Source organism: Bos indicus x Bos taurus, chromosome 5, assembly GCF_003369695.1.
Source record: "Bos indicus x Bos taurus breed Angus x Brahman F1 hybrid chromosome 5, Bos_hybrid_MaternalHap_v2.0, whole genome shotgun sequence".
In the NCBI taxonomy this organism is placed as follows: domain Eukaryota; kingdom Metazoa; phylum Chordata; class Mammalia; order Artiodactyla; family Bovidae; genus Bos; species Bos indicus x Bos taurus.
Window position 1 is genome coordinate 64,407,947 of NC_040080.1, and position 13,000 is coordinate 64,420,946.

Genomic DNA, 13,000 nt, shown 5'->3' on the forward strand with positions numbered 1-13,000 from the left:
AGTCACTGTTTTAGTTTCTCACCTCGTGCCTAGACTTTTGCAATACTCTGGTCATCTTCCATAATGATGCCTGAGCGGTCTTTCTAAAAGCACAAAACCCACTTAAGGGATCTCCTACTTTTTAAACGAATGTTTTCAGGTTAGCCTCAGGCGGGAGGTTATTGCTAGAAACTGGGCAAAACTGGAAAGCGGCCACTTTAAAGCTACGAACCCCTCGACCATAGGGTTAAATCGGTCTAGCCCAAGCAGCAACCCCAACGCCTGGATAACTGGTCTGGGCTTCGCGGACCGCTCGCAGCCCTCAAGGGAAAAGGTTTCCGCGCTACTCCCCGTCGTCAGGTGAGCCCACCCACCGCGCAGGCGTCGGGGCGCGCTGGCCACCAGCAGGGGGCGGAGTCAACCTACCCCGCCCTGCTCTCGCGCCAGCGGGCCAGCCTCCGGTCACGTGACGGCGGCGCAGGTGAGCGCCGCTTCCGGGGTCGGGAACCTGCATCGCAGACGGTTCAAGCTTCCACTCGGTCGGGTTCCCGGGAGACTATGGCGTCCTCCTCGGTCCCGCCGACCGCTGTACCGGCGGCGACAGCGGCCCCCGGCGCGGGTTTCGGCTTCGCCTCCAAAACCAAGAAGAAGCATTTCGTGCAGCAGAAGGTGAAGGTGTTCCGGGCGGCCGACCCGCTGGTGGGCGTGTTCCTGTGGGGCGTAGCCCACTCGGTGAGACCCTGCCCCGGCCCCGCTGTGGCCCTGTCCTAACCCCTCAGCTCCTCCGGGCGTGTCTGTTCCCAGGCTCCCGCTTCCGGAGCCCATCGCGCTGCCACTTTTCCACCAGGCTGTCCCGGTCCCTGCCCACCTACCCTCAGGTGTCTTCCCCACCATACCTTCTTGCTGTAAAGCTTTTTTTTTTTTTTTCTATTTTAACGTAGGCTTTGTCTTTTCCTCCGCCCTTTACTCCTCCACTCTGTTTCCTTCTTCTTCGTATGAAATCCAGCTCCCTGCCTCCTCCCAGTCAGTTCCAGCTTCAGCCCCAGGCCACGGAACCCGGCCGGGACCTGGCTCCATCTGGAAGGACTTTAGAGGGAGTGACTGTAATAGATTGGTGGCGGTGAGGTCCCCGGTGAGAGAGTGCGCGTAGAAGGGGAGCGGGAAGAGTAACTGAAAGGAAGTAACTGTTTGTTTACTCTCCTTTGCACCTTGCTTTCCAGCCGCCTTCCTTGATTTTGAAACCTTGGTTCTGAGGGGAAGCTCCAGGCTTCCTGGATCTTCTAATCCTGCATGTCCGTTTCCCTTCCAGAGGTACAGCATTTCAGGGAGGCTACCCTGCCCTGAGCCTAGTGGTTGCACTCAGTCAGCACTTGATGTGTATAAGCCTTTGGTCTTACCTGCACCCTTTTGCTGGCTGGAGTAATGGTATTTGATGTAACTGAGGGTCATCTTTGAATGAAGAGTTGGCTCAGGAGTTCTGGTGGACATTATGGTGCTGAACTTTAGAATCAGGGAGCTGTTTAGACGGTCGGCTTGGGAATCAGGAGGAGACCAGAGAGGCCAGCGCATCTCTGGTTCCTCAAGATACCTCAAGTGAAGAAAGCACAGCCATTGCCCTCCCTTCTCTCATGGCTGGAGTGGGAGGAGTGCAGTGATCTTGAATGTGACACCAAAATTTTAAAAATTCAATTTCCTTGAAACATTATAGTCATATGGAGTGTTGTATTATAGCCATCATATAGTGTTGTGGAGATGGAAGGGGATGGGGAAGAATACAGTTTTTGTCATTCTTAGTTTGGGGCTTAGGAAGTTATATGGGGTCTATCAGCTCCCTTTTGCATTTGTAGTCCCCAGGTCCCTGGATGGTAATGTCTTATCGGAGAGTATTCAGTCTACACCACTTGGTATGGGCAAGGCTAATGGAGGTAGGGCTTCCTCTCTTATCACTCATCCATCCATCCCTTTGGGAAGCTTGAGAAGGAGGGTTTTCCTTTGATAAAGATTGGGGAAATTACACAGAAGACCTGCCTCAGCTTCCCTAAATATGTCTACTTTAGTCCCAACACCCCACCTCCAGCCAGCACACATTTACTTAAAGGGTCTGGAATGGAGAAATTCCTTGAACATATGTCCTAGTGATGAGTCAGCCTGCTTACCAGCAGGTGGCGAGGAGGGGGCCATGAAGAACTATAGCTGAATTTTAGGCTGGAAATCTCTAGTGGCTTCTTCTTTTTTTTTTTTTCTGGAGGAATATGTTCTGTCTTTTTCTACTGAGAATGAGAGGAGCTGGTTTTTCATGGCAGCGTATGGGATTTAGGTTAGACTGAATTTCTGTTGAATGATCAAGTAAGAAAAGGCAAGGCATCCATTTATTCAGTTAATAAACACTTGGGGACCACTGTGTGCCAGACATTGTGCTAGTCACCTGAGAGATGTAGATGATGAGAACTGGCCCCTATGAGAGCTCACAGCCCAGGTGGGGAGCTCATATAAACTAGCTGTTAGAGTCAAGTGAGAAGTGGACTACTAAGGCTTCGTGAAAGATACTGTGGCACCCTTATTAGTCACTGGGGAGAAAGCACATCTCCTGAGCATTTCTTGGTACAGGAACCCCCCTTCCACCCTGATATTAGCAGACTGCTGATTCTTGGGGCTGAGGAGAGCATGTGGTGCTTGCATGCTTTGGGCTGTGGGTTAGCTTTACTTTAGTGAACAAACAAGCTCATATCCTCTGCCTGCCCGCATTCGCTCAGAAATTTTTCTCTTACCTTACATACAGGCAGGTGGGGACCTACTCAGAGAACTGGGGCAGAGTGGTCTGGAAGAACAGATCCTGTTTGTAAGAAGATGCCTCCTTCAGGATATGGACATTTCGTTCTTGCTGCTGTTGACCCCTCAGAGTCCCATTAACTCTCTGTACTTTGAAGATGTCTTTTGTTTTGTTTCCAGTGGAGCATGGAAATGTTTGTCTTGAATGTCTTGAGTCTGCTGAGGGTTTTTTTTTTTTCTAGAATTTCTCACAGCTTTAAAAATAATCCAGAGTTGCTTACAGAGTTTGCCTAATATAAAATGACTGTTGTGAGCATGAAGTTCCACGGGGGCGGGAGTGTGAGGGGCCATGTGTGAGGGTTGCTTGCTGCAGGCCTCGCTGGGCAGCAGAAGACAGCATATACTCACCTTTGTCAGGCATATGCGTAACCAGGGTATTTAAAGGAATGAGGTGGTGGTTGTTTAGTTGCCCAGTTGTGTCTGACTCTGTGATCTCATGGACTGCAGCACTCCAGGCCTCCCTGTCTGTCATCTCCTCATGGACTGCAGTATGTCAGGCCTCCCTGTCTGTCATCTCCTCATGGACTGCAGTATGTCAGACCTCCCTGTCCACCGTCTCCCAGAGTTTTCTCATGTTCATATTCATTGCATCGGTGATGCCATCTAGCCATCTAATCCCCAGACGCCCTTTTCTCCCTCTGCCCTCAGTCTTTCCCAGCACCAGGGACTTTTCCAATGAGTCGTCTTTTTGCATCAGATGACCAAAATACTGGAGCTTCAGCTTCAGCAGCAGTCCTTCCAGTGACCCTTTTCTGACTCTTTCCCAGACAGTGTATAAGTAGCTCTCCACACACCTCCTCACTGCCTTCCCATTCTTATTCTGACTGATCAGATCAATGAGCTCAGCCAGGTGCCTCCCCCGGTGATGCTGCTGCCAGATGACTTTAAGGCTAGCTCCAAGATCAAGGTCAACAATCACCTTTTCCACAGGTATGTGGGAATCCCTGCTCTTCTCTTGTCAACCTTCCTAGAAAAGAGAAGAAATCATTTTAAGAGTTAAGGTTGAATGAGTTGAAGGTTTTAGATTTAGAAGGCAACTTACAAGTTCTTACTTTATTGCTTAAACTTCTTCCCAATGCAGAAATTCAGTATTTTTTAAAGAAACCACTAAAATAATTTCCAGTGTTCCCTACACACTTATCTACGTGTACTAGTTTTCCTTTCCTCAAGCCTGAAAATTCCACAGTGTAAATACATGTAGTTGTCATTACCATACTTCTGAGAGGTACTCCCTGAAAGAAATACCTGAATCCTATAAGCCCTCCTAATATCAGAAGGTAGTATTCAAAACCTGTTACTGATTTAAGGATGTCTCTGACTTGCTTGAGATTTGGGAAATGCTGCTGTTTGGATGGGCAGTAGATCCTGGCTCTGCTTAAGCCACTTACCAGTCATGTGGTTTAAGCAGGTCACTCAGCCACCCTAAGCCAGTCTCTGTTTCTATAAGACAGGAATAACACACTTATAAAAGACGTCACATGGGTTCTATGAGAATCAAATAAGATAATATGTGTCAAGGTGTTTTATAAACTGTCAAGCCCTTTATAAATGTAAGATAATATTGTTACTTTGTTTTCTTATCTTGAAAAAACCCCTATTGCAGGGAAAATCTGCCCAGTCATTTCAAGTTCAAGGAATATTGTCCCCAAGTCTTCAGGAACCTGCGTGATCGATTTGGTATTGATGACCAGGATTACTTGGTGAGTGTCCATTTTGGGGAAAGAGTAGGCCTTTCTCCCTAACAAGGGGATTCCTTGGAACAGTAATGTTTGGAGAAATGAGGACCTTCACAGGTATTATTTACCTTTTTGTGGTCATTACTATCCTGTGGTTAGGCATCTTCAAAAATCTGAAGAAAGGTATAAAGCCCGTCCTTGGGGAGAAATGTAGATGCATTGAAATTTTTGCTGCTCATTTCATTCAGTCTATATATGGACACTGGATTTAGAACCCTTTTTCATCCTCTTATGCCAGGGTTTTATCTACTTTCAAATGTGTTCAGTTGACCACTGTCCTATGCATTTATATATAAAGGGGGAGGAAAAGAGCTCCTAGCCTCTTCTGTGTCCCCAGGTATCCCTTACCCGAAGTCCCCCAACTGAAAGTGAAGGCAGTGATGGTCGCTTCCTTATCTCCTATGATCGGACTCTGGTCATCAAAGAAGTATCCAGTGAGGACATTGCTGACATGCATAGCAACCTGTCCAACTACCACCAGGTCAGACCTCTCTCAGCCTCACTCTTCCCTTCCCCTCCCTACTCATTGCTCAGCTTCAGAGCACTTGGGAGACTTCCTATCCCTCTTCCTCCCTATATAGCCTATAGCACTCAACATCATGTTTTTGAAAAACAAGGCATTTCAAAAAGAGAGCCTTCACATACCTATTTGTGTTTGATTAAATAAGAGTTTAGACATCTTCCTTCTCATTTGGTGCTTCTAATCTAAAGCCACTGTGAATTGATAGATACAAAAAGGGTACGTGAATAGCAAAGTATAAATTTCAGACTAAGTCAGAGTTAGATGAAGTGCCAACATCAGATGTACTATCAGGAATAAATGCAGTTTGGGGAGAAAACCACGGTGATTATACCATTGGGATAGATTGGAGGGAAGAAGCCATGATCATAACCAGCCCTAAGTGAGATTAGGGAAGCTATTCTGTCTGAGCAGATGAATTTGGAATATGAAGTTTCTGGAATATTTTGGGAATAAAAAAGACCTGAATATCTTTCTACTGAAGGAAAATCTCACCAAAATCAATGAGCAAGGAATAAATGAAAGACTCTAAAAGAGTTTTTGGTTATTCAACAGCTAACCTATGTCTGTTGTTATTAGGTCCTATGTCAGACAGTAAAGAAAGAGGTGAATGAAATGGCCGTGGCCGTTGAGGATCTCTTGTTCTAATGGCAGAGACTGGTAAGCTAGCATTAGTTAAACACACGACACGATGTGTGCAGGCAGTGGAGGTATGTAGAGAATGCTCTGGGTGGGTAGAGGAAGAGCATCCCAGCTCACCTGGAGCAAGGGGTGTATCTGGCAGGCTCAAGGAGAGGTTTTAGAGGGAGTATCCTAGAGTTGATTCATGCATGACTAGTGGGGACCAGGCATTGGACATGGTGGAAGAGAGCACTCTAGGCAAAGGAAAGCAGCACTTGTATAGGCACAGAGCCATGAATGAGCTTGATGTTGCGGAACTGCAAGAAATTCAGTGCGACCAGGATGAGGTATTGAGGTAAGGACAGTTAGGCAGGAGCCAGGCAGTGAGGGCTTTATAAGCCACACAGAGTTTGGGCTTTATCCTGAAAGGTGGTTTGCAGCAGAGTGATGTATATGTCATTTAGAAATAGCCCTGTGTCAGAATTTTAGAGAATGGATCATAGAGGGGAAATACTGAGAGTGGAGATACCAGTGAGAAGTTAAGTGTTATAGTCCAGGTGAGAAATGACATGGGCCTGGAAGGGTGATGGTAGTGGAGGTGGAAAGGAAGACCTTTGGGAGAATTGCAGGAATTAAGGCAAAGGGGCTCCAAATTCCTGGGTGCCCCGTTGGGAAGCAGGAAAAGAAACAGGTCTTTGGAAGGAAGACAATTCTGATTTAGGCGTGTTGAGTTTCTGATTTCTACAGTTCATCCGGATACAGATGTCCTGTGAGTGGTTGGGGTATGGAGTTCGGGAGAAAGAATCAAATATCTTTCTAATTTTAGATTTCTTTATAGTCTAGATTTCAGAGCTACAGGTAAGTAGATGGTACTTATCACCATGAGTATAGATAAGATTATGGAAATGTAGAGTGAAATGAAAAGAAGGTTGAGGACAGAAACTTAGGCAAGTAAAGAGTCCATAAAAGAGACTAAGGGATGTTTTTTTTTTTTTTTTTTTTTAACATGATTGCCAAGTTTAATTCAACAGCTCCACTAACTCCTGCCTTGTAAAAATAACAGAATGCTCCTCTCTGAGGTACACTGTGATGTGAGGCCAGGTTTGTTGTTTTTGATATAGCTCTACAAAAAAGTTGACGTGAAATGCACATAAAAAAAGTTTTAAGGTTTAAAAAATACAGACTAGTAATTTATCAATACACCTTGGAGGTTGAGAATAGGATACTAAGATTTAATAAATCTTCAAATACAGGCAGTCCCCAACATACAGAGCATTTTCCAAATACAAATGGCCTCTCCCATCAGGTTTAAAGGAGCAAAAACCTTTTCTTCTGCTCCTCCAAGTGACTAGACTACCCAGGCTCTCTAAACCCACAACCACGACCCCAAGGAAGGAAAAGAGGAGGGGAGATGGGGACCAAGTAAGGCCACGTGGTCACTGCTGCCCAGAGACTCTGTTGTGGTTGTTTTTCCTCCTTCCCCCAGGCCTTGGTCCCCAGCTCTGCCCCAGAAGTCCTTGCCAGGGGACAAATCTAGAGAGCTCCTACCCTCATGTGACCGGTGAGGCTGAGGCTGAAGCCCCAAGGGCCAGCACCACATTTGGGTCTTCTTGGTTGGAGCTGTTGGATGCTGTTAATGATTTATGCCCTACTTCATTCCACATAGGATTTGAGGACAGAGGAGTGGTGTGATGGGAGCTCAGGCTGGTCAGTAGTATCAAGTGCCAGCCAGTTGAAATATGACAATGACAAGATGCCTGTTTGAGTTGGCAACTGAGGGATTTGAGGCAGTGAAGAATAGAGAAATTTCCGAGGAGAAATGAGAGTATAATCTGATTTCATTGGTTTGAGGTATGAATGAGAGAAAATGGACTGATAGCTGACTAATTTTCTGAGAAGGTTGGCTATGAAGAACAAGGCAGCAACACAGAGATGGTAGCACTTAAAAGGGGATTTTTTTAGGAATCCAAATTACAGGCCATCATGCAAACGTTTTTATTGTGGGAATCTAGCCCACCAAGAAATATTAGCCTAGGTAAAATCATTCTGTTGATGTAATTTCTGCTCCTGGTTCTATGAATAAAGAGGGTCAAAAACAAGGATAACAACACCTACCTTCCCCATCTCAAAGAATGATAAAGATCAAAGGAGAGAAGGCACTTTAAGAGATAATATACATCTGGGATAAATCAGAGGAGATGAGGATTCAGAAACTGCCTGGATAACCTGGGGCATCTTCAGAAAGCCCCACACCACTTCTGACCTATAACCTGTCTATGTGAAGTTTTGTGGCTCCCTATGGAATAGGAGCACTTGAATTCCCATCCCTGAGCTGTTCATCTCTCCTGCTTCCTCCCTCCCTCCTACCCCAGTACATTGTGAAATGTCATGGCAACACATTGCTGCCCCAGTTCCTGGGGATGTACCGGGTTAGCGTGGACAGTGAAGACAGCTACATGCTCGTGATGCGCAACATGTTTAGCCACCGTCTTCCTGTGCACAGGAAGTATGACCTCAAGGTAAGGAGAGGAGGCGATGGGAGACTCCTGATGGCCTGAGGCGGGGAAAGGCCAGGGAGGGCACTGGATGATTCATTTTAAAGGAAAGAAGGCTGTGGGTTCGAGGACTTGTCTTAGGAGGTAGGTTCCGACTGTTCCTTTAGCCTTTTCTGCTGACTTGGTCTTTGGATCTCTCCACAGGGCTCCCTAGTGTCCCGGGAAGCCAGCGATAAGGAGAAGGTGATATAATTCTAGATGACAGGGTGTGAGGGGTGGGGGAGGGTAGGTGAAAGGGATCTTCTTAGGATAAAGAGGTAGGGATCCTTGGATATTAATTCTTATCTTAAACCACCAAAAAAGAGAAATGTAAACTTTTCCTGATCCAGGGACTTTTTGGAAGGGGCAGTGGGAAGGGCCTTTTTGTCACCGTCTTGGATTTGGGAATGGGTGAAAATGCCAGACTTCAAGAGCAAAATGCTCACCGACCACCTCCCATTCTGAGCTTTCATTCAAGCCAGCTGTCTGTGCTTAAGAAGAAGAAAGAAAAGTCAGAATGGAATGTGTGAACTGAAAACCCTAGGTAGAAAGTAGTGGGGTGTGATTTGGGATACAGATGCAGTGACTAAGTCTGGGGTCACCACTAGAGGCAAGAACAGACTCTGGGCAGCCTCCCAGTGTAACGTCAAGTGAGAGGGGTGGCCCCTCTCCCCTAGGGGCCCCAGAGCGAGAGACTGAGCCCTACATAGAGCAGGGTTCACTGGCTGAGATGGTAGGGGAGGACTGTATTCCCAAGATGTCCCTTTACCTGTTCTCAGGTTAAGGAACTGCCCACGCTTAAGGATATGGACTTTCTCAACAAGAACCAGAAAGTTTATATTGGTGAAGAGGAGAAGAAAGTCTTTCTAGAGAAGCTAAAGAGAGATGTGGAGGTGATGATTGGGGTGCTCTGGGAAATGACTTTGCTTCTGTTTTTTGCTTCCCCCTGGGCAGCTGTCCATTTACAATATGAGGGAACTCATCCCCTTCCCTTGGGGCTCTCTGCCTATAGGGGATTTGGGCTTCCCTGATCAGTTGGTAAAGAATCCACCTGCAAGCAGGAGACCCTGGTTTGATTCCTAGGTTGGGAAGATCTGCTGGAGAAGGGATAGGCTACCCACTCCAGTATTCTTGGGCTTCCCTTGTGGCTCAGCTGGTAAAGAATCCACCTGCAATGTGGGAGACCTGGGTTCAATCCCTGGGTTGAGAAGGTACCCTGGAGAAGGGAACTGGCTACCCACTCCAGTATTCTGGCCTAGAGAATTCCATGGACTGTATAGTCCGTGGGGCCCCAAAGAGTTGGACAAGACTGAGCAACTTTGACTTTCATGAAAACCTAGAGGTGACCTTTGGAGGGGGTGGCTGGTATGAACTGAAAGAATGATCTTAAAAGAATTCTTTAAAAAACAATGATCTGAGATACCAGGATATTTAGGCAATAAAGGGCAATGGTATGCTCCCAACCCTCCGTATTTACACTTCCTTTCCCCAGGAGGGCCCTGGATAGTCAGAGAGGGAGGTATAAGGGTGGTACATGGGAATGGAGAAAGCCACCTGGGGGTTCTGACCTGCCAGTGGGGTCTCAGTTCCTAGTGCAGCTGAAGATCATGGACTACAGCCTTCTTCTGGGTATCCACGACATCATTCGGGGCTCTGAGCCGGAGGAGGACGGGCCGGTGCGGGAGGAGGAGTCAGAGGGGGATGGGGACTGTGGCCTTACTGGGCCTCCCGCTCCGGTGGGCTCCTATGGCACTTCCCCTGAGGGTATCGGCGGCTACATCCATTCCCACCGGCCCCTGGGCCCTGGAGAGTTTGAATCCTTCATCGATGTCTATGCCATCCGGAGTGCTGAAGGTGAGAGAGAGTCTGGAAATTTTAAGGGCAGGGAGGGTAGTCCCTGGGGGACAGAGACCAGGGTGGTGGATGGAGAGGCTGGTTAGCTTTTCAGAAGAAATCTGACTGGTTCCTGAGGGGAGGGAATTGGGACTATACTTGGTCTTCATCGCTGGTCTCTCTCCCCAGGGGCCCCTCAGAAGGAGGTATATTTTATGGGCCTCATTGACATCCTGACACAGTATGATGCCAAGAAGAAAGCAGCTCACGCAGCCAAAACTGTCAAGCATGGGGTGAGGGTTCCCTGAAGCCTTTCCTTTCCTGTCTTGACTATTCAAGAGCCTCTTGTGCCAGAGCAGTGGGGTGGCAGAAGGATGAAGGGCTGGGTATGGAAATGGTTGGGAGTGGGAAGAAGGGGAGGGCAGGGAGCGGGGGAGGGCTGTGGGGACTGACACTCTGTTCCACACCTTCCTCTCACAGGCGGGGGCAGAGATCTCTACTGTCCATCCTGAGCAATATGCTAAGCGATTCCTGGATTTTATTACCAACATCTTTGCCTAAGAGACTGCCTGAGTTCATGGTGACTGCTGCTCTATGTGTCCGGTGGTTGGGGTCTGAGAGGCATGGGGGAATTGTGGATGTTTTGGCCACTAACTTCTCTTCCTCTTTTGCTAACTTCAGGCTACAGTCTGCTTCCATCCAAATAATTCCATCTTGTTGAGTAGGCTCTTCTTGGCCCTCAGAAATACCGATACATTGTTTTCCCTCCCCTTCCTTCCCTTTTCTCCCTTCCCTCTTTCCTTTCCCCACCAAGTCGCTTGCTTCATTAGAGTGTTTACTATCGACTCTCTCCCAAGTGCCTTGATCTTTGTAAAATGTCCTGTTGTTTTCCATAACAGAGGAGGAGCTGGGGGAAGGGGGTTGTTGGCCATCTTCAAGACCTGACTGGACAGATGGACCTGGCTCAAGCAACTTACTCTGGATGCACTTTGCTGTGTGGGATGAACTAAGAGTATCTGAATTTTGCTGATAACTTTATAGAACTTGTTGTGGCATGCTTCCTTCCTAATAGGCCCTGAGATGGAAGATTTTCAAGACACTACAGATGTGGGTGCCAGCATGCACACACACATTAGGATATGGCCAGTCTTACCCAGCTGGGGTGGAGAGTGGTTGGTGGGCTGGCAGCTTGTGGAGGTGGGACCTATGAGGACTCCTGTGATTATTTAGGGAATTGGAAGTCTCTGTTGAGGGTTGACTACTCCAATCTCTTCCCTCACTCCACCTACCCTCACTAAAGATGGCCACAGTGTTGAATCCTGGGTGAAGCTGTTTGACTAATGCTGCTCTTCACCAGGATCTCACATCCTTCCTAGGGCCAGATCCCTTCAGTGGGGGTGTGGTCAGTTCTGGAGGCTGGACGGATGAGCCAAGGGAGTAAGGTTCACTCCCTGTGTTGAATTTCCTTTCTTCATGTCTAGCCATCCCGGAGGTTTTAGTCCCAGCAGAAGGGAATACCTCTACTTGGGTTAACCCTGGTCATCTCAAGAGAATGGAAGTCTCACATGGGGGAGCGTCCTCCACTCCCTGAAAGTATGCCCCTTCCTCCCCTGCCCCTTCTCAAACCCTTTTCCCAGTTGGATTTGTTATTCTGTTCTTTTCTGTCCATCTTAACTGCTACTGTGTCTCCCAGGGGACAGATGGCCCTCTTTGTCATCTTCACTCTCCACCCCCAGAGAGGAGTCAGAGCCATAACTCAGTCACCCAGCTCTCTCCAAAGAGAGTTGAGCTGATGCATGATATTCTCAGAATGCAATGGACCCTGATGAGCTGGGATAGTTCCCTTCCCCACAATTCCTCTGGGGCTCAGGCAGCCATTCTTGTGATCCTGCATCTCCCCTGAGGCTTCTGCATTTCTCTGGAACACAAAGATGGGGTACCAGCAAGTGGCCTCTAGGGATACAAAGACTCTGCTCTGTATCTGACTGGACTGATCTGTCTCATAAGAAGTCATGAGGTCATAAAGGAGAATTCCTCCTGCCCCTCCATCTTCTCCAAAGGAAGTAACGAGGAGTCCCCGGTTGAGGATTGGAGCCCCTATAAAATTTTCCTGGCAGGAGCCTCATGAATCTTTTTCATTCCACCGTCTACCTTTCCCTTGTTGAATGCAATAAAACTCCATGACACCAGCAACTTTGTTTAGAAATGGGTTTTCTGACCCATTTCTGGCTGATGTATTCATAAGCATTATGGTTTTCATTTGTTGCTTCTGTTTTTCATCTTTTTTTGTTTTATTAATAAAAAGATCTCATGTATTTACTCCCATTGCTGTCACTATAAGGAAAATAAATTATTGAACTCAGTTTCCTTCAAAGAAATTCTTTTTCTCCCCCACTCCTCTTTTTTGGAAGCCTGGGCTTAGGGGTGTAGTGACAAGTAAAGAACTCTGATCTTTAAGGTGTTGGGTCCCTAAGGATGTGGGTTTCAAGATAGATGGCTGTGAGCTTAAAAGGTGGCAAGGAGTGTGCATGGGAATGGAAGACATTCCCCAGTTTTGCATGAGTCAGCTACAGGGGGGCCAGGGACAAATGAGGTGATGTGCCCCCCCCCCACCCTCCACTTTCCCCAGGGTTCTGGGCTAGATCACATTCACATCTCTAAAGGTGAGCGAGTCTTAACAGCACCAAGCACACAGGAGCTAAAGGAGAAGGAATCCAGTGTTTCCCCAGGCTTCCTGGGAAAGATGTCCTTTGTGTGGAGGACAGGAAGAGTACATCAGGGTCCTGGGAAAGTAAAGAAGGAAGTGACCAGCCATCCAGCTTGGAGAGGGAGTGAAGAAAGTGGGTGGATCAGCAGAACTTGTTGCCAGTCTGAGAAATCCATCCAGTACTGTTTGGCCAAGGAGGTCTTCTGACCGTTGGAAAAACCTGGCTTGATGTGGCCCCAGG

At 47.5% G+C, this 13,000-nt stretch overlaps 1 protein-coding gene across 2 annotated transcripts; it reads left to right on the plus strand.

Annotated features, from left to right (window-relative positions):
• Positions 1 to 444: 444 nt before the first annotated feature.
• Positions 445 to 12,415, plus strand: PIP4K2C (phosphatidylinositol-5-phosphate 4-kinase type 2 gamma). 2 transcript variants are annotated; one of them, XM_027542356.1, is made up of 11 exons: positions 445 to 711; positions 3,641 to 3,738; positions 4,412 to 4,508; positions 4,882 to 5,025; positions 8,058 to 8,204; positions 8,385 to 8,423; positions 8,999 to 9,112; positions 9,806 to 10,073; positions 10,242 to 10,345; positions 10,533 to 10,632; positions 10,952 to 12,415. In XM_027542356.1, exons 1-10 carry the CDS (start codon positions 538 to 540, stop codon positions 10,611 to 10,613), a joined length of 1,266 nt encoding a protein of 421 aa, XP_027398157.1. In that variant the 5' UTR covers positions 445 to 537; the 3' UTR covers positions 10,614 to 10,632; positions 10,952 to 12,415. The 2 variants fall into 2 exon arrangements, with proteins under 2 accessions (XP_027398157.1, XP_027398156.1); XM_027542355.1 differs by having other exon boundaries at positions 10,533 to 12,415.
• The last annotated feature ends 585 nt before the right edge of the window (positions 12,416 to 13,000 follow it).